Source organism: Onychostoma macrolepis, chromosome 08 (assembly GCF_012432095.1).
Source record: "Onychostoma macrolepis isolate SWU-2019 chromosome 08, ASM1243209v1, whole genome shotgun sequence".
Lineage (NCBI taxonomy): Eukaryota > Metazoa > Chordata > Actinopteri > Cypriniformes > Cyprinidae > Onychostoma > Onychostoma macrolepis.
The window spans coordinates 20,081,334-20,106,075 of NC_081162.1; the positions used below are offsets into that span (position 1 = coordinate 20,081,334).

Consider the following 24,742-nt stretch of genomic DNA (forward strand, 5'->3'; position numbering starts at 1 on the left):
AGTCATTCACAATGAACTTATTAAAAGCACTTTCACATACTGTGCAATGACCAGCATGTAATGATATAAGAGTCCATTTACACCCAAAACAGACAACGAGGGCTCTTCAAACATCACTGAAAGGTAAAAAAATGACTAGTACTCAATGTCATGTTCCATTTTCAATTAGAGAACTCTTCAACAAAGAAAATCGAACACATGTGGCTGTGCTTGACTAGTTTGCGGGAGTTGTCTAACGGTTCACACATTAACCCATGCCAAGGGCCCTCAGAGGTGTTCCAGTGACGCATGACACACGTCAACCAATGACAGCGAAGCAGGGAGTATCGCTTGCAGCTCTGCTCACTTGATGGTTTCAAAAAACATTTAGACATCAAGCTTGATTTGATCTTCAGAGAAAGTTTACAGATCTGATTATGAAGTAATTCGTTTGGGAGAAATTTGTCAGTGCTAAATTATAAAAAATTTAAAAAGACACTAGAATAAGACTTTAATGGTGAGTGTGTGTTTGTTTCACTACATATAGACAGCGGAGTAACTATCACACAATAGCAACAGCTGATATAAGTTTGTGCACATCATTGCCCCCCTGTGTTCACAAGAGATTAAAGCAGATAGTACTAGATAAAATCAAGAACATCTCCTGACAAAGTCAATTATAGAGTGTAAAAACAGAATGTAAACACAATTAAGTATTTATTCCAAGTGCTGTGGATTTAACCAACCAATTCACTGATTCACTGATTCACAAGTTGACACACTTTTTACAAGAAAAAACAACAATTGAAAAACAGATCAATTCAAAGACGACGAAGGAAAAAAAAAAAAACGGCTTAACTGCTTCAGTTAATAATGTATTCAGTGCAATTACTGAACATTTCTACCATTATTGATCAGAAAAATTATTTTATTTAATGATTTAATGATGTAGGGGCATGTTGTCACACTCTATCGGGTAATGAGAAACTGCTGTATATTGACAGTGATTTGTAAATGCTTTTTTACATTTTTTTATTTTGTCTAAAGTAAAAAAGTTTGTCTTCCACATTTAAAATGTATTAAAAGCTTTTCTGCAACTTATATATATGTGAGTGTGTGTGTGTGTATAGGCAAAATGCAATAATGACAATTTTCATGGCAGAAAATAAATATATAAATCTGCAATCTATCTATATAAATTCATATTTTGTAATAAAAAATATACCAATAACAATACATTACAAATAAAAATGGGGAAAAGTAATATACAAAGAATTTTTTATTGCAATATCAGCAAAAAAGTGTTCATGGCAAGATGAAACATGGGGAAAAAATTTGAAAAGGTAATATATCAAAAACAAAAAGATATATATATATATATATATATATATTGCTTAGGCCAGCATAAATTGTAATAAACAGACTGTCATAAACATTACATCATATAAAACATGTGACAGCTAAACCCAATATCAACATGACCCATTTGACATTTACAAAAATTAAGCCATGGCATGGTTCAATTATATAATGTATACCAGTGAGGTTTTATCATGTTTACTGCTTACACAAGAGCAATTACAATAATATACTCAAAATCTAGCTTGATGGATCCTTAAGACAGTTAGGATACTTAAGACAGTTATAAAAACAGACGACCACTGCAAAAAATAAATAAATAAAAATAAATGCAATAAATCATTGATGCAGTTACTGATACAGCCCCAACTAGTCTGTACTTTTAACTGATTAAAATGTACACTGTAAACCATATATCTGTCTAATGAGCAATGTACCTGCGTGACTTGAACCAGCGTTTCCTTTTCTTGCCTTTCAGTGAGTTTATATCAAGCTGGCGGTCATTCCAAGTAAAAGTGCTAAGAAAGAGAGAAAGAGGAGAACCGCCAGGAGATTCACTAGCCATGGTGTACTGAGAAAACTGACAGCTTGACTAACCCCAAATAAGAGAGCTTCAGCTTTGTGTGAGGAAAATGTCCACGTCACTACTCTGACCTCATCCCATAATCCAATAACACCTGTCTGGCCTTCTCGCATTCAGCTGGTATGTCGGCAACACAAGCTTCTGTGCTGGTAAACTGTTCATGAAACTATGTCAAAAGTAAAGAAAGTAATCCGCTTTAAAAACCAGATTAGAGTTTTGTAAACTCATAAGAACAATTCTATGCATCTTAAAAAAAAGGATCTTTATCCTCCATGCATTCAGTAATTGTTCTTACTTCTGTGGTTTGGGATTAATTGAATTTCAATTGATCAAGATACTAGAAGGTGCTTGTTTCACATGTCACAACTGTTTATATATTTTCAAACCAAGTATATAAAAATGTAACTACTGTAAGTTCAGAAAATATTTGAATCATTATTATTTCAAGTTAAAGTTTTGTTCTTGCACTCAATTGTATTCAAATGTGAGCTAATGTCTAAAAAAAAAAAAAAAAAAAAACATTTAAATGAAATGCTGTTTTGAAATTTACCAGAGAACAGAAAACCATAAAAATTTCATTTCAATATATATATGGATAAAAAAAGTGGTTGACTGACATGGATGTTTCAATGACAAGTACAAATCTATTCAAACTACTTAAGTGAATGTTAAAAACCATTAAAGGGTTCATGGGATGCCCATTTTCCACAAGTTGATATGATTCTTTAGGGTCTTAATGAAAAGTCTATAACATACTTTGGTTAAAATTTCTCAATGGTAGTGTAGTGTTGTCAAAAGTACCGACCGCGATACCATTCGGTACTGAAATTTTAAAAACATCCATTTCCTGCTAAGATTTGAGCGCTGTTGAGCGGATTCTTAAACAAAAAGCGTTCAAATCTTAGCGGGAAATGGACGTTTTTAAAATTTCAGTACTGAATGGTATCGCGGTCGGTACTTTTGACAGCACTATGGTAGTGTAAAAAACACCCTTTTTCCCCTGTCAAAATCAGCTCTGTTTTCAGAAAGCTGTTTTTTAGTCCATGTCACTTTAAATGCTAATGAGCTCTGCTGACCCCGTCCCTCTCTTCCGTGGAGTAACGAGCAGACTGTAAACTTCAGCCACGAAACTGGCTAACTAGCACATTATTAGTAAAGGCGATTTGCAAAGATTTATAAAAAACCCTTATACTCACTTCTTCTGTAGATGAAGCTGGATCACGAATGATTCGCGTGAACACAGATGTATTTAGGCAGATCGGGGATCGGAGCATTCCATTTAAAAACGAAAGTAACGTTAATCCTCTGCGTCTTCAGCGGCTCAGATGTCGGGAGTAAATAACGACTGCTATATTCATTATTACATTCAACAACAAAACACCTCAATCGCTTAATTGGAGACATTCTTGTCTTCCCCTGCACCGGAGTCGACTCAATGGTGGACAGCTCTCAGCTCACTCAGGGCGGGTCTAAGGTAAGACGGCCTTGTCAATCAACTATCGTGGGAGCGGCCTGTGCAGAACTACGTCATTCTGACAGAGCTCTCAGAACAGACTGATTTGAGAAAGGGGATTTTAAAATAGGGATTTAAAAAAAAAAAACACTGGGTGTATTTTTATCATTATAGGATGGATGTGTACACACACTTCCAACACACATTTATGTTCAAACAACTTGTAAAGTGAATTTTGCATTCAATGACCCCTTTAAATATGACAACCTCAAAAGAAACATTTTACACAGCACAAATATAAATGATAAACAGCTGTTTGTAAAGTTCTGTGGTGACATTTGTTTTCATTTAGTGCTTTGAAAGAAAATAAAAACTCAAGGACCTTTTGCCATCGGCAGTCTTTAGGCCTTGTTAAAGTTTTGACCCTACAACTTTTCAGTTGCACAAAAGGTTCTTGATAGAAAAGAGTTTTTTAGATCCAAAATGTTCTTTGCACCAAGACAAAGTTCTAAGAACTGTTTATTGAAAGGTTCTTTAGGGAACCAAAAAATGGTTCTACTATGGGATCACTGCAAATAACCCATTTAGGAATCCTTATTTTTAAAACTGTAGTTGTTGTGAGAAACTGTTAAATGTTTATATGTGTGCCCACCATCTACTCTTAATAATAAAAAAGCATCTTATCCTAATGGGGGGACACATGGTTTTACTTTACACATGGTTTGCTATGGCAAGGACCATCAGCTGTCCTTTCTGTCTCCCTGTAACACTGTCTTAAGCATCTTACATTACGGACATTGCAGTTTATTGCTCTGGCCACATCTGCAGTCCTCATGGACATCTTTCTTTTGGTCCTTTTCAGAGTCAGTAGAAAGGTCCCTTTAATGTCTTAAGCCAAGGTACTGTAACTGTGACCTTCAATGCCTGCCACTTGTAAACAGCTGGGATCTTAAAGACGGTTTCACAGGTATGCATATGAAGTATGAAAAATACAGTTCACTCTTTCTTTCCAATAAAGATCTGTAAAGCTTTTATATTATCTTTAAAATACAGTATCCTGTTTAAGTGATGTTTCCTATTTTTTACTATACAGACATACACATTTAGTATTTATTATTTAGAATATATAGCACTACAGTACTTAATTTAATTAGTTTTTTTTTTCAAGCCAAAAGAACTTTCCATGCTGTCTGTCTTAAAGTACTGCATCGGCTAGCAGATGGTAAGCGTCTGTAAATGTACCTCCAGATGCATCTCCACATGCATTCACCCCCATATCACACTCCCACTCACCTACAACCAATTATTAGTAAAAATAAATCATCAGGAGTTGATCTAAGAAAAACTACGCTATTTTAAAAAGTGTTAAATATATTCTAGATCTGATAAATGTGCTAAACCTCCTACTCATAACTACTTGGATGAAATAAAACCATGCAGAGAGAGAGACTGACCGCCTCTGAATGAAGAACAGAACGCAGACGATTTGAATGGGTCTGTGCCACTATACTGAAAAAATCCAGTTTTATAAAATTAACTTGATTTTCCCTTTTTCTTCATCTGAAAACTGTGAATTTATACTTTGCATCTTATCTGATGTGTCCTTTACCTGTCCATTCTAAGTCTGTGTTTTAATGGTAGTATGTGTTTGTGTGTGCTTTATTGGCATTAGCATAAGGCACATATCTGATAGCGATTTTCTGTTGCCGAGCATTTGTCTTTGGCCCAATACACACTGACTTACTCTCTCTCACTTACAAACACACACACATTCAAATTTCTCTCAATGTGTACTGTAGTTATTGACACACACCTGCCCCTTATTGGACTGTGCAAATGTCAAAACAAAGACATATATTAGTTATTAGTAGTAATGCTACTGATATGAACCTTAATGAATAAAAATTAGTGCACATTTGTTATGTAAGTTTCCACAATATCTGATATTTGCCCAGAACAGGTCACGAGAGCCACTCAATTCGACCTATTTATTGCCATTTATCTAACCGAGCTGTAGATAAAACAGGTTTATCGGTGATGAGAAGCATTAAAGGATCTTTAAGGAAATCAATGGGCTCATAACCAGCTGGTTATCACATCCTATTATTAACCATAGCCTTAAACAACATCAGACATATTTACATGCATTTTCTTTTAAATTCAACATCATATGAATAAAAGCTCAAGTATAACCACTGACCTTCAGCATTCACATAATAAGAGATCCAAACTGTCAGAACAACATTTATTCATTCATTAATTAGCAGGATAAACACTATGAAATATGAAACAATCTTTCCAAACTATATCCCAAGGATATAGTTTAACGAGGACAACAAAACAAATCTCACATGCTCCTGAATTATAATCCAGTCCTAAATCGAATTATAAACGTAGCAGCGAACTATTCTGACACACGTCACATATAAAACTTTACCATTTTCTCCGGGGTTTGATGTCAATAGGTTTGTTGATGGCATACGGCGAGCCGTTGATGCAAGCGCTACGGTAACGGGCGATCCTCTCCAGAGAACAAAGTTCAGAGTTTGCTGGCAAACTCATCGTCGAGTTACAATCAAAGCTGAACAGGACCAACTACAGCTGAGCAAGCCTTCCTGGGTCAGTTTGACAAGTTTTTAGTACTGTGAGTAAAATGAGAGTGGAGGGACTGAGTGAGGACTGGAGGATGAGCAGAAAGGAAGAGGAGGGAGAAAGAGAGCAAGAGAGAGCGGGAGGTGGGTGAACAAGAAGCAGGTAGGTGCTGAAATCATTGGCAAGATCATTAAGCTCAATCAGCCATTAATGAACTTTAATGAAGACCATCCAGAGTCAGCGTGTGAGTGTCTAAGCCTATAAAATCCCACACACACGTTTCATGGAATTGTCCTGATCTGCTCCAATCATACTTATATTGACTCGGTGGCATTTCTAAAAAGCTTTTATGTCCCGACTCTCTGCCCTTAATCAGACAGACGGGGCTGACGCACATCAAGAACACAGTCTCGCAAATGAAAGATGCCACGGACATTATATTTCTACTTTCAGCCAATTTAACCCAGCGCAACAGCTTTAGCTTGTTAATAGTCTTTCATGTGTACTGGACCTAATGTCTTGTTATACATTGTATGTATGTAACCAATTAAACTTTGGCATTCAATGCATGCCACATTGTTTGTGCTACAGACATTAATAATTCTCCAATTTGTTGTCTGCTATTACTTATCTAAGCAATCAGACTACAGGTTAAAACCCACATGGTGGCCCACTAAAGCCATTAAAATAATCAATTTTGAAGGAAACTGGATTGAAATGCACTTAAAAACAATCAGAAAACAAGACCAAGCACTGCTGACAGTTTGTACAGAAAACACAGTTTATAATATTGTATGTGAATCTAAAAATTGAGAACATCCAGCACAAATGACAAAAGAATAACTCCTGATATTAGAACCTAAACAATGAGAGATACTAAAAAAACAACTGGCAGAGCAGTAAGTTTTAGTTTTACAACTGAGATTCCTCTCCTAATTCACTATCACTAAAAATTCTGCTTTGTTCACTAGATGGCAGCAGACCAACAGATTATTACAAGCTCAGGTCTGGTTAGCCCCTGTTGGTAGATGTCATAACTACACCATAAATGAGGCAAAGCATCTATCTCTAGACAGCCATTCAAAAGAAAATGCAATTTGTGACTACAGAATGTTTTATAGAAAACATATAAATGCAAACATTTATTATATAGGTGAGCCTGTCAGAAATGCTGTAGCTTAGTAACTGTGTATTTTGTGAATTCGGTCAACCATATATTTTGCAGTTTCTCCTTTTGTGTTCCTTAGATGAAAGAATAACACGAGGGCATAAAAACAATGAACTATTCTTGTAAGTATTGGCCTCAACAAACCTCAACAATCAAATCATTATCTAATGCCGAACACCCACATAATTCCTCAGAAAATTTGTTTTTAATGATTTAGTTTTTTGCCTTAAAGTCTAAATATTAATAATTTTTAACAGATTGCAGTGCAGAGCTGGAATGTAAATAACATAATAAAAATAGTAATAATTAATAATGAAATTAGTTCAATTAGAAATTACAGTTCAGATTAAAAAAAGGAATATAATAAAATATAATTATTCATATATTAAATAATAATTAGAAATACATACAAATATATTAAAAAAAACATTACATTCACAACAATGCTGCCTGCAATATTCAGTATTTTCACAAAAGACTAATATGTGAAAAGAAAAATCAAATGTTTTTCCACAAATTCCTCTTCAGCGGTAACTGAGACATTATCTGGTTCTCCGGCTAAACTTGAGAGCAGCTTTGCAGTAGATATCTCCATTTATTACCACTAGGGAGCACTCTATCACCTGCTGTGACAGTTACTTTAACAAGGGTCTCTCACTCCGAGACTGAACATCTCATCACAACAGCAGGGGGGGGGGATGCAGTCACAGCGATAGAGAAATGTGTCCAAGGCCAAAAACCCATTACCACATGACACTTATGTAATGATCATAGTGTTTCATAGCAAAAATCGAATTTGCCACAAAGTACATGAATATATTATATACACATGAATTGAATGAGCTGCTCCAGAATGAGCTTCAGGCATCCGAGTGTGGCAAAACCTCCACATTAACATGCGTATTTATCGTTCATTACCATCAAACGACAATCAAAGCTGCTGGTGATGAATATCCCTATAAGCTCTGCCAAGTATAGCCTATAATAAACTCAGCTTATCCAGGCTAACCTGCTATGTAATGCCACTGCAACTGCCCTTCCTGAAGACAAAGTGTACGGCTTTGTTTGTAGGCTGGGAGGTGGTTCCCATCATCCATCACTGTTCTTCAGTAGAAGGCGAGAAAAAGCCACGCCATCTCTCACTGTCAGCGAGCGCCACTGACGTCTCGTCTGCCTCGCAGAAACACTGTTCTCTAGTCTCCTGGAAGCAACGCCTATCGTTATCTTGAAGTTATTTTCTTGAGAGATGACAAAGATCTGGTCATGATTCTTGTACCTGTATGAATCATTCAGTAATGGTCAGGAACAGGAACTCCCCCTGGAGTATCTTAAGGCTAAATAACTCGCTCAAGGGCACAGAGGTAGCAGAACAGTATTATAACCTTTCTTACTACACAATTGCTGAGAAACTTGCACTTTTCACACATACACACACACACTTCATTGTAACAACTATTGTACTATTTAAATTATGCAACTCTAAAGGACTTCCCAATTCTCATAGAATTAGAATGATTATTAAATCTTGATAATTATAGTTACCATTACAGTTACTGTCCTTGTCGTTTGAACTGAATAAATTGAACTCATCTGCCATTCTTGTTAATTTAACTTAAAAACATTGTTTGATTAAAAATTTAAAAAAATGCACAGAGGTGCATTAAATGTGGTTGTGAAAAGCTAACCAATAATTAGGTAAATCTCTGCACATTTTTCCAGAATTATTTACTTTATCTAATATTATTTTATATTAGCACTAAATGGAATTGCAAAACTACTAAATTTTCCCAAACAGATGTCCCAATCACTTGTCAGTATGCAAACGTAGCCCCACCCCAAACTCACACCATTGGTCAAGCCAGAAGTTGAGCGTGTTAAAAACAAGACAGAACCACAATTGACACAACTACAGTCCTCAGCCTACGAATGACCTATTTATACACAGCTATTCACATTAGGCTGAGACAGGAAAACATTATTTACATTTTAAAAATGACTTTTAAGCAATAAGCTGTTAGTAGTAATTCTTAAGCTTCTTTGCAAAGAAAAAGGCACTAGCCCTCATCCTATGAATTAATTTAACGCACCTAGCTAACAACTAGGTGTGCATGTCTAAAGCTAATTTTCCAGCTGGTGCAACTCAATTTAATTTGTCTTCTCTACTGCCTCAATCAGCTTTGTCTCGAAATACACAACTTTAACAAAAAAAAAAAAAAAAAACTGCACATGCTCTCTGGGGATGCAAGTAATGCCCTGGCTTGTAGACTGTGCAGTACCTCTGAAACATGATGGATTTCATGACTTCCCGAGTGGAGCAGAAGGGTTAAACAGCTTTCTCCTCAGTCACCAGGTGTTCGCGCAGGCCGGTCGGGCTGCGCACACACACACACACACAGACTGTCGAAGAAGAGTGATCGGCAAATTAGCCTGTCTGCATGTGGCCAATTGTAGCACACCTGACTGGCTTATGACGTACCTCACAGTGCTGGCCTTTGGCCAAAGCTGTGTGGGAATCGGTTTACTCTGTAACCTATGTGTGGTGGGGTGTGATTTGTGCTGTGTGTATACAGTGGGTACGGAAAGTATTCAGACCCCCTTAAATTTTTCACTCTTTGTTATATTGCAGCCATTTGCTAAAATCATTGAAGTTCATTTTTTTTCCTCAGTGTACACACAGCACCCCATATTGACAGAAAAACACAGAATTGTTGACATTTTTGCAGATTTATTAAAAAAGAAAAACTGAAATATCACATGGTCCTAAGTATTCAGACCCTTTGCTGTGACACTCACATATTTAACTCAGGTGCTGTCCATTTCTTCTGATCATCCTTCAGATGGTTCTACACCTTCATTTGAGTCCAGCTGTTTTTGATTATACTGATTGGACTTGATTAGGAAAGCCACGCACCTGTCTATATAAGACCTTACAGCTCACAGTGCATGTCAGAGCAAATGAGAATCATGAGGTCAAAGGAACTGCCTGAAGAGCTCAGAGACAGAATTGTGGCAAGGCACAGATCTGGCCAAGGTTACAAAAAAAATTCTGCTGCACTTAAGGTTCCTAAGAGCACAGTGGCCTCCATAATCCTTAAATGGAAGATGTTTGGGACGACCAGAACCCTTCCTAAAGCTGGCCGTCCGGCCAAACTGAGCTATCGGGGGAGAAGAGCCTTGGTGAGAGAGGTAAAGAAGAACCCAAAGATCACTGTGGCTGAGCTCCAGAGATGCAGTCGGGAGATGGGAGAAAGTTGTAGAAAGTCAACCATCACTGCAGCCCTCCACCAGTCGGGGCTTTATGGCAGAGTGGCCCGACGGAAGCCTCTCCTCAGTGCAAGACACATGAAAGCCCGCATGGAGGACTCCAAGATGGTGAGAAATAAGATTCTCTGGTCTGATGAGACCAAGATAGAACTTTTTGGCCTCAATTCTAAGCAGTATGTGTGGAGAAAACCAGGCACTGCTCATCACCTGTCCAATACAGTCCCAACAGTGAAGCATGATGGTGGCAGCATCATGCTGTGGGGGTGTTTTTCAGCTGCAGGGACAGGACGACTGGTTGCAATCGAGGGAAAGACGAATGCGGCCAAGTACAGGGATATCCTGGACGAAAACCTTCTCCAGAGTGCTCAGGACCTCAGACTGGGCCGAAGTTTTACCTTCCAACAAGACAATGACCCTAAGCACACAGCTAAAATAACGAAGGAGTGGCTTCACAACAACTCTGTGACTGTTCTTGAATGGCCCAGCCAGAGCCCTGACTTAAACCCAATTGAGCATCTCTGGAGAGACCTAAAAATGGCTGTCCACCAACGTTTACCATCCAACCTGACAGAACTGGAGAGGATCTGCAAGGAGGAATGGCAGAGGATCCCCAAATTCAGATGTGAAAAACTTGTTGCATCTTTCCCAAAAAGACTCATGGCTGTATTAGATCAAAAGGGTGCTTCTACTAAATACTGAGCAAAGGGTCTGAATACTTAGGACCATGTGATATTTCAGTTGTTCTTTTTTTATAAAGCTGCAAAAATGTCAACAATTCTGTGTTTTTCTGTCAAGATGGGGTGCTGTGTGTACATTAATGAGGAAAAAAAATTAACTTAAATGATTTTAGCAAATGGCTGCAATATAACAGAGTGAAAAATATAAGGGGTCTGAATACTTTCCGTACCCACTGTATGTATGTGTGTGCTAGTTTGACCAACAACATTTCTCTTGGTATGGGTTAAATACAAATTCCTATAATGTCTATTGCCAATATTTAAATGAACCGTTCATAGTTTATTTACCTTCTGAGCAACACAAAAGAAGAAATGGAGAAAATATTATACTTATTGTGTGTTTTATACTTATATAAATAATATATAATTTAAATTTAATTTAAGCAGTAACCCTTTCTTTCATGTCTATGGAAAGAAAGCCACAGGGGTTTGGAACAACATGACTGAGTATTATGAATTGTGCTGTAAATTTTAAGTAACTGTATTGCAATGCACAAAAAAACAATCCTCAGTTTCACCTTGTGTACCCACGGAGCTAAAAATGCTCTACAGAATAAGAAACATTTTTCACAACTGCTGCTAGTGGGTTTAAATGAACAAGACAGCTTGAATGCCATATGCGTCTGACCATGAACTCAACAAACAGATGAATTAATTATGGCAGGCACAGTGTGAACTGAACCATTAACGACAAAACAGACCGATGAAACAGTCACTAACTTCTGTCACCACTCGATGAACATTCCTCCATGGGAATTTGTGTGCGAACAAGGATTTGTGGGACCCTCTTTGTCTCATCAGTTTCAGATTCTCAAGACAACATGGTATTATCAAAGGCATCAATAATGCCTGAAGAAAACTATCCATTAGCATTCACATTCATCTCTATGGCAGTTGTTCAACTGTCGCAGAACCCCTTTAAAGGGATAGTTCACACAAAAATGACAACTTGCTGGAAATTTACCTCAGGCCATCCAAGGTGTAGATGAGTTCCTTCAACCCTAACCCTAACGTCACAATAATGCTGAATGATGGATTTGTTTCTTACAAACCTGCAGCTTTTCACCTCACAAGATGTTAATTGATGGACTGAAGTGGTGTGGATTATTGTGATGTTTTTATCAGCTGTTTGGACTCTCATTCTGACGGCACCCATTCACTGCAGAGGATCCATTGGTGGGCAAGTGATGTAATGATAAATTTCTCCAAATCTGTTCAGATGAACTCATCTACATCTTGGATGGCGTTCATTTTTGGATGAATTACTCCTTTAAGTATGACATTTAATCTTTCATATTTGCGCATAGGAACCACTGAAATTTTTGAGCCAATCACCTCAGTCGTAAATACCATGTGACTAATCATGACAACACAAAAACATGCACCAAGCCCTCGCTAGCTACTATCCTGAGCTGTAACATGTGAAACTGTGAAGTCTCACACTTTTAAGAGGCTCCAGAAAGAACTGGGCAATGAAAAAACACCAACTGCAATAAAATATCATATTTGTTTCTTGCAAAAAACAAAAAAAACCTTCTCAGAATCCATGTCTAATTTTGAATGACAATCAATGGATGGCCAAGATGATTTTTAGAACCTGATAGTTTTGTTTGATCTGGATCGAACCTTGAGCACTTGGATATGCAGCTAAAGTTTAAGTAAAATTGCTTTCTTTTTTCATTCTTTTAAAGATGCAATGTGTGCCCTAAAAGATACGATTCAGAAGATCAAAGTATAATAGCCGGCTGCCTTGCATGTGTAATTATATGACTCATTTAAGCATTAAATAATCAGGAAAATGTTACAGACTTGTTATCTCATTGGGTGGAGTCAAGAGCTCTCAGCCTCCGTGATAAATCTTATATACGCTCGAGGAGCTCCGAGTCTGGGGCTTCAGGGCTCTATCACAGATAAAAGTCAGTTTCAATAAAGCATATTTCAATCATGATGCACAAAGAAAATGAACAAGCGACTTTTCCGAAGCCCAAATGTTGTTTTATCACTGAATATTCATGTAAAATGCCATTTTTACAACCATCAAGGCCTTTAAAATCCAAGGCAAATGTTATTACATCTGTATTCAAACTTATTTCATAATATTTTAAAGACTCAGCAGAGTGAGAGCAACAAAATAGTCAAACTCTATTCAGTGTTACCAAGGTTACTGGTGAAGCATTCAAGGAAAACCCAAATGACAAGTCTCTGAAAGGACAAAAACAAAGTCTTGCAGACAGTCACTAACAAAGACAGACAAGAGAGAGCAACATCCAGCACTGTAGTACTGTGGGTACAAATAGGTATGTTGCACAATAGATTTGAATATTTGACTAACACAGCCAAACATAGCCCACATTTCTGTATATAATTTGATTTGAAGCTAGGATACAAAAGAAAACATTGACAGCCCAACAGTAGACTACATAAGTGTCACAAAGCACAAAATCACACAGCCTCAAATAAGCATTCTAGCTATTCATGTAGCAGTTTGTTTTGTAGCTGGTGTTCTCCTGTGAAGATACTAGCAGCATGTGGCTGTCGTAATAAGATTCATATCAGTGACAGTATGAGAGCATAATGACATCATCAGCACAGGCTCTAGAACAAGACTATGCAGTTGAAAGACATTTAGTAGAGGCTTGTTTATCTATATATTAATAATTCATCATAAATATATCAAAATGTCTGTGCATTCCTTGATTTAATACCTTGAGTTTTTCCTTTAAAAAAAAAAAAAAACTATGTTTAACATCTCTAAATTCTAATTGGCTGAGCCTGTGAGCCTGTATTTTTCCAAAACTAAAAATACTGATGACTCATTTTGCACTGCACAGATTTTTGTCCAATCAAATGCTCTACAATGAGAATGTCCCTTCCCCACGTGCTATCAGCAAAACCACTGATTACAAAGAGATAAATTGAGTGTGCAAATACAGATTGCTTTGACTGACAAACATCCAGACTTTTAATTATAGCAACATCTGATGTATTTGTTTTGGATGTAATAAACCCATAAATTTGCAAAACTTGTTTGTGACATCCAAATACAATATATTATCTGTCATGCTGCCAACAATTCAAACTATTGGCAAGAGCAGCTTTTAAAAAAAAAAAAAAACAGGAAAGGCATGGTGTAATTTGCGTCCAGCACAACTTTGTTTTGAATCAAGAATGACACAAAACATGAAAATGGGTTGACTGAAAAGTTAACAATGGCATAATGCATCTACAACAAGGATGAGTTGTTTTCTTCAAGAAGTTACAATCAAACCATAAACCAGACTTTCACTTTCACTCTTTTGTAAAATTTTTAGTCAGCTAAATTAAACGGCGAGTATGTAAAAGCACATTCAAATCTACAGCAAAGATAAACTTCGAAACTGTCTTCTTCAAGAACTTGAAAATAAAATCAAACAATGAACTAGACTTTAACTTTCACTCTTTTGTTAGATTTTTGGTCAGCTACTTTAAATGCTGATTATTGGCTATTATGATTTTAGTATAGAAAAGCACAAACAAGTCATTAGCATAGACAACATGCTATCTTTGTCTCAAAGCTATGCGTAACAGAAGGTTTGGCACCTCTAGGTGAGAATGAAAGATGTAGCGTGGATTGTACTAAATTATAAACATTTGAATGTGAGACTTGCACATATAGTCCCTCACGTAGTCTTTTGCCAGAACTGTTTTTAATAATGAAAAGACTGAATGTTTCATTTCAACCAGTAATGCCAAATGTTCTGAGACTGACTGTAGGAGCAGAAAATTGCATTAACTTGCACTGTAAACTGTGATTTTCTATTGAAAATCCTGTGTAGTTTGTTGCTGGTTGTAATCTGTGTGTGGGAATCCGGCCCTAAAACAATGTTAAAATAAAAGCAGAATATACAGACAACACTGTATCTTAACTGTTACAGGTGTTGTAAATCTCAAAGGCTCGCGATTCAGAAGTACCTGGAGGCTAAATGGCAGCATCAGTGAGGAAGGACCAGAGAAGATAAGAAGAAACACATTCACAGAAGCATGTCATTGAATGTAAATCTCAAAACAAATGCTTACAACTGCTCCTTGCCTCTCTGGTGCTCCCTGCTGAAATGCTTCATGGACATTCTTTCTGTATAACGTCACACTTACGCTTTTTATGCTTTGTTATGCCATAAGCATTTCCACAATAATCACACTGCAGTACTGACCTTTCTCTCTCTAAAGATTAAATGGTCTGAGGGAGGATGTTGTGGGGAAATTAGAACACAATGCAAGTTGAAAAAGTCAAGGGCAAATTGCTATTACATCTTAAAAGCTGCTGAATAAAAGTTGCATGGGTTCCTGGGCTTAGACTTGAGACTAGAAAATGACATACTGTTGAAAACTATATCTGGTTGATATATAATGTATACACTTTGTATGTATGTTTTAAATTTGAACAAAATTGCCTAAATTGTTTAAGGACAAATACATTATATATTACATTATTTCTTAGCAATAAGATAAATATTGCAATGTACTGTATATCAGATTTCATCAACAGTGTAAAGTGTTCAATTGCTCCTGTCATATGGCACTATCAGTTCAGACAGGGAAGGCAATACTCATTTCATCTGGTTTTTTATCTGATTACTCAGCTTGTTTACTCTCTCTGTACATCAGATGGCTATATATATATATATATATATATATATATATATATATATATATATATATATATATATATATATAACCAATGCAGGTAAAAATTGGCTTGCAGCTGAATGTGAATAATGTGAAAAGGAATATTTTCTGTTTGTGAAGATAAAACCTCTCAATTTCACGTGAATTGTACTGTTTAGTGAGGCATACTCAATATAAAAAATGGAAACTGACAGATCAATACAGACTAATGAAATATCTGATGGAGAGTTCAAAACTCATTTTCTGTACTTGACTGCCTCTAGTACTGGTTTTGATACAAATATTTTTCTTCTACTTTCTACTATACACATATATAGTAGTAAATATTACAAACAAATATAAAATAAATATTTGAATTATTAAGTATCACATTTGCATGTTCAGTTCTCTGATGTTGGTTATGGTCACATGACATGCAGGTAAACAAATACTTTTTTTTTTTTTAATTCAGTAAGTTTTATTTAGATTCATTTTAAAATGATTTAACATTTTCATTTTAACGTTTTCTGATTTATTTAATTATTAGCTTTTCATTAAACCCCTGGCTGTTCCTTCACAACAGTTCCAGTTTGGGAACCACTGACATAATATAATGTTTAATGCACTTCATGATGTTGATAACAACAAGTGGAATATATTTTCTTACTCTTTGTATTTTTATATCAATATGGCACACAATTATCCTATTTAAATCAATGTGAAAAGTGAGATAGGTCAAAAGTAATTAAGTATCCAAAATGTCATTAATTTCATTATTCACACAGCATGCGACCCTTCTCCTCCACAGATTAACAGTAGCCAAATAAGCATGAATAAAGTGAATCGTCTTCATATTTCTTGCCACTTAAGGTGTCAAAATAAAATAAAAGGCTCTCGGTATGGGATTCACACATGTGAGCCACCAATCCCACCCCTGCAGTTGTAAGACGGCTTTTACAGAACAGCACTAATGGCGATGAAACGGAAGGCTGTGCGTCACACGCTTTCAAGGACGGCTGGCACCTTGGATCAACGACAGTATTTTACAGCACCATGAACCCTGAGTGTATGCATGGGAGGGGGGTCCCTGAGTGATCTCTATTCCTCATAAAGCCAAGAGAACATTGGAAGTGTTCCTGCTCATTATTTCAAGTCTATTTCGACACCTCCACACCGTCTGAGAAGTCTTTCAGTACATGAGGCGCTGCAAATGAATTGGGGTTGTACCTTATTTGTTCCTGAGCAAGCTGTTCTCTGGATTACCTCTAGTGCTATGTGATTTGCCACGCAAAAGTGCATGCTGGGAGCTCACAATAAGCCATTGAGCGCACAACTCCGAGGCATTATTACAATTATCCTGCTACAATGTTGTTTTCGACTTTAAATGAATGACTTTGTGTGCCTAAAAGACAAGCATCGCACAAATAACAGAAAATTAGCATAGCGACTGCTGTCATCGCAAACAAATAAACAACACTGAAAAGGTGCTGTTGAGTAGGGCTGAAAGTTGCACTTAAAGTAACAATGCTGTTTTTTGGGTTAGTCACGCACCCCCTTGTCCCTTAAGGGAAGCTACAGCACAAATCCTTAGCGTACGTTCCTGTCGCATTCGTTAAGCGATAAGCTATCGTCAACCGCACGAACAGATTGTGTAAGCCTGACTATCCATGTATGAAATGCGGCAACCCACACACTGACATGAGAGATGTTTTGAAACACACAGGAAATATGACGGCAGCGACGAATCGGGTTAGCATTGGTGGGCCGCTAACGATGCTAGCCGCTTCAGGCACTATTCTTCCTGCATCAACAGGGTTGGAAATACGGACGGAGCTGATTGCCGCCCGCTGACTGTGCTGACACTGTGTTCTTATTGTGAACTAATAGCGAGACACCCACTCGTTCCTCACTGTTGTCAAGGAGCCCAGCGGCAGATTCAATAAAGCATCTATCAGCCAAGCCTCTCCGCTGAGCTAAAGGGATGAGAAGTGCTACACAAGCGCCTGTATTTCCAGGGAAAATCAGCGCCTTGGCAAGTCCACGGTCAGGGATTACGTGATGGGCCTGCAGTGAATCAGGAAAAAAAATGTCCCTGTATTTGAAAGAAGAGAGGGCTGCTGTAAAACAGTCATATTTTTCATGATAGAAAAGAAACCAGTGGCATTTTCCAAATATTTATTTTTATTTTTCATGTTCGTCACGAGAAAGCTTTGAAATAACAAAATCCATTTAAGTAACACCACAATAGATAGCATAACGTTGACTATTTCAAACCAGCGCAATCTACCAAGAGCAGTACGAATTACTGCCTGCTTTAAGACATACTTTTTTGGGTGTTAAAAAATGGCGCAAATACCAGTAATTTGATGAGTAAATCTCATCAATCGTTAGTAAATCGCTAGTACTGTAAATCTCATTGGGTGATTCAATTTAATACTCTCCTCCCATAACTTTTGCGTCTGAAAGGGAAACTCCTATGAATGCATATTCAATAACGTCAGGCGCAGAAATAACTGTGTCCCCGCCTTTTCAGCGCTAATTCTTCACTGCGCGTCTTTAGTAAATCCTGACAGTAATATTTTAACTACAAAATATGGTTTGCACTGGCACAAGCTGTTAGTAAATCTGGCCCAAAATCTGTATGCTAATTTGAATGTAGAAATACAGACTGTTTAATAATACAGATTAATCAGAAATACAGAATTAATAAATTATCCATACTGTTTAAGAGTTTCGGGCTTATAAAATAAAATAAATGCTTTTGTTCAGCAAGGATAAATTAAATTGGTTAAAAGTGACAGTAATGACATTTATTATATTACCAATAAATAAATAAATGCTGTTCTTTTGAACTTTCTATTTATCAAATAATCCTGAAATCACCATTTCCACAAAAAAAATATTATGTTTTCAACATTGATAATATTAGGAAATGTTTCTTGAGCACCAAATCAGCATATTAGAATGATTTCTGAATAATCATGTGACACTGAAGACACAGAAATAGATTACTTTTTAAAATATAAAATAATATGTAATAATATTTTGCAATACTACTGTTCTACTGCATTTTAAACAGTCGGATATATGCATTTTTTTGTGTGTATGAAAATAATATATTATTTTAATATTATTATATGAATTATATTATATACAAATATAATAACAAATAAAATAATTGTACATGAAAATTGGATTATTCAAATATAAACAATGCATCTCATCCTTAAGACAATGAACTAGAAATTAGTCAAATCACACTTTTATTTTACAGTGCTTTTATATAAGTTCTGCTCTGATAGGCTTACAAACACATACCGCACTGATGAAATTATAACCGCCTCCCCTTGCTAATCTGCTTTTGATATATACCCTCATCTGTGAACCTGCTCAGGCGTTTAATGCTGGATGAGGCCGCAGGAAACGAGTACACCATTAAACAGTAAATTTACCCTGAATGGCAAGCTGGCGGATGAGAGCCCAGCAACCTGTGACTGAGCATCAATTCACACAACTGACACACATACACACTCAAACGGACATGTGCTCTCAATCACATAGTACAACACAACCAAAACAATGAGCGTGTAAAAAGTGCTGGATGTTCTTTGGCACATTGCTATGTTGTGGACGCTGCCTAACCAAAAACACAAACACACATTACACACTAAAAGAAATTCTCACCATATCCAGGAATGCCTTCGGAGAGGAAGGCTGCTCAAGCGTATCATTCTCTCCTCTCGAACCCTGTGATTGCGGCCGGACTTCATTGAACGACAGACTTTCAAGAGTTTCTTAAGAAGCTCTTCATGAATCCTTCTCATTGAGAGAAAAGACTATGTGACTACTGTGGATTTAAGTGGTGTCTGTGTCCATAATGTTTCTTACTGCCATCGTGCCATGTGGAGTCTGGTTTGGTTAATCCGCTTCTACTTTGCCATAGTTTAATGATGATGAAGAAAAAAAAAAAAACATAACATTTTACAAAATCAATAATCAAGCTACTCTATTAAGCATTTAAGAGAAGACAAATGAAAGCCCTCTAAATTTTACAGTGGATTCCATAACGTCTAAATACAGAAGCCTCTGATGGAGCTTGCTGAGCTGTTCCCGTCCCAACTGACGTTCATTGTGTTTATATGGAAAGCGCTTGACCACATTCCTCCTTCCTATCCACATGACGATATCAAATCTTTGTTTTTTCCTGTCGCCAGAGATATATTTCCTCTCACATCACAGAGGGCAGGGCACTAGAGTTCAGCAAGTATATACTGCCATAAATCCTTCAGTGTTTCAATCACATCAGCTTTATCCAACTTTTTCCTGAACATTAAAGTCTGTTTTTGTTTTCCTGGTGTTTAACGTCAGTCATTCACGTACCTCAGGGGTATATGAATCCTCTTAGAAGTAAGGGAAATTTCTACACGCTTTAAAATAGTAGGTTTCTAAAAGACGGCTTTTGAAGTTATGCCATAGAAGAACTTTTCAACGAAAAGTTCCAAAAAGAACAATATTTCTTAGAATCTAAAGAACGTTCTGTGCTCTTCCATGGATGTTAAAGGTTTTTCATGGAACCATTGATGCCAATAAGGAACCTTTATTTTAAAGAGTGTATGCTGAAATTTCTTTGTTAATCCTATAAAATTGAAATTATTAAAGGAACAGTTCACCCGAAAATGAAAATTCTGTCATCATTGTAATCAAGCTCACCCTCGTGTCATTCCAAACCTGTAAGACTCGCTTTTAAAAACATATTTCAAAAGAAGTCTGTGCTTTTCGGTCCATAAAATTAAAGTCAGTGGGGTACTATGTTGTTTTAGACCCCACTGACATTCAAAATATCTTACCACAGAAGAAAATCTGATTTTGCAATGACATTATTGAGAGTGAATGGTTTTTGGGTGAACTATCTCTTTAAAAAAAAATAAAAAACTCAGGGCAGTCAAAAGATTAAAAAAGGTATTTCATAGATACCCTCTCACTTTCACACAATCTGCTCATATATTTCGTAATATTTTTGTTTTGTTACTGCATTATAAATCATTTTCTTATCTGGTTTTCATTGCGGAGGCAATGTCTCCCTTGAACAAAACATCCCTGGTGTATGAGTGTGTGTTTGTGTGGGAGGAAAACACATTGCAGGCCTGGGTGAGACTACTGTTCCTGTGCAGATCTACTTCCCTGTCGGCATGTGGTCATCCTCTTCGACCCCATAATGAGAGCCCCTGCTGCCCTCTTCGCTCCAGTAGCTAAAGCGTATCGATTCTGTCAGTGCAAGCTGCACTCTTTAGCTTTTTAACACAACAAATGGCGCCTCAAACTGAGAGGGAAAGAGAGAAGACTTCGGGATCCTGCACTGGGATATGGTGACAAGACAGTGAGATGCTCATAAGTTGATTTGTGACTCGATTTCTCTCTTTTTATCATATACCCCACACAGACGCAATATCAGCCATCTCATCAGCCCTGTTTCATTCTATTTTCATATAATGGCATCGGAAATTTAAATATCAAAATATCACAAAAATTTGCATCTGCCAACAAATAATGCTAGACATTTTGGAGTCTGTAAGATTTTTAGAAATGTTTTTGAAGGAAGTCTCATACAGTTGTGGCCAAAAATATCGGCACCCTTGGTAAATATGATCAAAGAAGGCTGTGAAAATTAATCTGCAATGTCAATCCTTTTGATCTTTTATTTAAAAAACTCACAAAAATCTAACCCTTCATTGGATAATAAGAATTTAAAATGGGGGGAAATAACATTATGAAATAAATGTTTTTCTCAAATACACATAGGACACAATTATTGGCACCCCTAGAAATTCTTATGAGTAAAATATCTCTGAAGTATATTCCCATTCATATTCACAATTTTGAGTACTCCAGGGTGATTATGAACATGAAATTATCCTGCCATGGCTTCCTGTTTCACAGAAATATAAATAGGAGGAAAAACAAAGTCCAAATTCCCGTAATCTTCCATCACAATGAGAAAAACCAAAGAATATATTTCTGATGTGCAGAAAAAGATAATTGAGCTTCACAAATTAGTGAAGTGGCTTTACGAAAAGAGGTAGAGCAGTGAAAATTCCCATTTCCACCATCAGGGCAATAATTAAGAATTTCCAATCAACATAAAATGTTAGGAAACTGCCTGGAAGAGGACGTGTCTCTATATCGTCCTAATGCACAGTGAGAAGGAGAGTTTGAGTGGCTAAAGACTCTCCAAGGACCACAGCTGGAGAATTGCAGAAAATAGTTGAGTCTTGGGGTCAGAAAACCTTAAAAAATAATAATTGTCAAACAGCACCTACATCACCACATGTTTGGGAGGATTTCAATAAATTTCTCCTAGCTCATCCAAAAACAAACTCCAGCATATTCAGTTATCAGACACGACTGGAACTTCAGATGGCACTGGCTTCTATGGTCAGATGAAACTAAAAAAAAAGAGCTTTTCAGCAGCAAACACTCAAGATGGGTTTGGTGAACACAGGGATAAAAAGTACCCCATGTGTACAACGAAATATACTGCTGTATTTTTCTGTTAAAGTATTCAAAAAGTATTGAATAAAAGGATGCCGTTAATTGTGGCCAGTGTGTATTAGAGATAAACATTTATTTCATAATGATATTTCCCCTCATTTTAAATTCTTATTATCCAATGAAAGGTTTGATTTTTGTGAATTGTTTTAATAAAAGATCAAAAGGATTAACGATGCAGATTAATTTTTAATTTAATTTTACCAAGGGTGTCGATATTTTTGGCCATGACCGTATGTTCGCCCAGGTTGCATTATTAAATGGAAGATGCCCTAAAAATAGTAATATTGTGAAATATAATTGCAATTTAAAATAATTTAAATTATTCCTGTGATGGCAAAGTTTAATTTTCAGCATCATTACTCCAGACTTCAGTATTACATGATCATTTAGAAATCATTCCAATATGCTGATTTGGTGCTCAAGTAATATTTCTTATTATCAATATTAAAACAGCTTAATATTTGTGTGGAAACTGATACATTTTTATTGATCCTTTGATGAATAGAAAGATCAAAAGAGCATTTATTTGAGATAGAATTTTTTGTACCGATGTAAAAGTCTTTACTGTCAATTTTGATCAACTTAATCTATCCTGAATATTAAAGTATCAATTCGTCAACAAAAAACATTTTTAAGTGTTCCATATCAATGGTTCTAATGCATGCAGTTCGATAACACGCGATTAAAAAAAAAGCAATCTGTCAACATCAGCTAAAACTGACAGAAAACAGGCATAAAAGAGAATTTTAAAAAGTCTCCTGGGAGTAGATAGATTAGCATACAGAATAGAAGAGAGTGTTTCTTTCTTTGTGAAAGAACGTTTCAATTACATTCAGCAATGCAACTCTTTGAGTCTTGTCACAAAATAGCTCATTTGCTATTGTACAGTAAAGGCATTGTAGAATTTAAGCACACAAAACCTACACACTTGTTTTAACACAGTGGTTCTCAACTGATTTAACATTGGACATCAAGTGGCTATTGTTCAATGTACATACAAAAGCAAACAAAAATGTCCTTAGAAACATAAGTAACTTCTGAACAGCAACATAAACCTCTGAATTGGAAACCTGACAATAGCCAAAGTGTGATTTAACAGCCTAACACGTGAAACAAACGTAATGCTCCTGAATACACTAAATGCACAGCATATTACATAAATACTGTATATCAATGATGCGTTTATGGATGCTTTTGCTCTTTGCATAATTCATCACAAAACACAAGTTGGTAGGCACAAACATTTACATATTTATTAGCTTATTTATTGTTTTCCCCTAATTATGCATAATATTGTTAGTCTAATTTTTTTCACCAGCAGTTCACGATCCTATCATTATAGACCTACACCCATTATCAGATCACAACCCACCACTGCTTTAGCTACCGTCTGCCATATTATATCTGTCAAATGCTGATTTATAAAACTGCTTAAAATCAGATCTCGGTTCTTCCCTTCAAATGCATTTACAGCAGGTATGCCACAAGTCACATTTTATACTCTTCATTGCATAACATCCGTTAGGATAAAAGCTTTTAGTGTTAAAAATCCACAGAGCATAAATTTATAGATGCACCACTGAACTGCAACCTGGTTATAGTGCATTATGCAATAGCTTCTTTCCTTTTTTTACACATGATCTGTGACCATTATCAATCTCCACCGTTTCCACTTCATTCACTCGTTAATTTGGTGCACTTACTGACAGCAAGAGCTAAATGAAATGCATGCTGGTATTTGCATTGGGTGTGATCACTGAAGAGTGAGAGAGGGAGATGTTATGACTCTTGAATGAGGGTCCTACTGGGGCTGCTCACACTAGTCCTTCTCCCAGCCCCCGAAATAGACTTTCTGCATTGCGCCAACGGTCCTTATCTTGCTGTCTGATGTTTATGTTATCTCTCTACAGTGGGATCTTTCTCCCCCTTTCAGCGCTGCTTTTCACATTTCATTTTCACAAACAGGGCCACCAGGATAGAGTCAAATAGCAGCACCTGAGGTCTTAAAACAAAAGCACTTCATAAACCTAGGCCCTTAAAAGCATTATGACCGCAGGGTGATCTATTAGACTCTTAGTTCAGGTTTTACAGAGTCATAGGAGTCTATAAACAACTGAATGGTTTCAGTAAAGGTCCAAAGAGATACACAACCTTTGCTTGCCAACATATTTCTAAAAACTACACACATCATCATATCTTCCTCAACAACTTATTCATCAGACCTGCAACACCACTGTTTAATTTACAGTGCAAAACAGACAGTGCAGTCAATGTAGTTTTAGTACAAAACAATGACTCTAAAGAACTGATTCCTTTAGCGAATCAAATCACATGCTGCGCAACCAGGGTAGTCTGATTCACAAATGACTCTGGTCCTTTTTAGTGAACCGAAAACAAACAGTGCAACAAAATGA

The 24,742-nt window shown here is 36.6% G+C and overlaps 1 protein-coding gene across 10 annotated transcripts in view; it reads right to left on the bottom strand.

Annotated features, from left to right (window-relative positions):
* Positions 1–24,742, bottom strand: part of LOC131546128 (cAMP-specific 3',5'-cyclic phosphodiesterase 4D-like) — a 143,816-nt gene that overhangs the window by 26,642 nt on the left and 92,432 nt on the right. For 2 of the 10 annotated variants that reach the window (XM_058785476.1, XM_058785472.1), the window contains exon 1: positions 19,464–19,887. The exons of the other annotated variants lie outside the window; for them this stretch is intronic. Coding sequence is in view for 1 of the 2 variants with exons in the window: in XM_058785472.1 (XP_058641455.1) it covers positions 19,464–19,603 (140 nt within the window). In the remaining variant the exon portion in view is untranslated. Of the gene's footprint in view, positions 1–19,463; positions 19,888–24,742 lie in introns of those variants that run through there. 10 annotated transcript variants of the gene reach the window in all.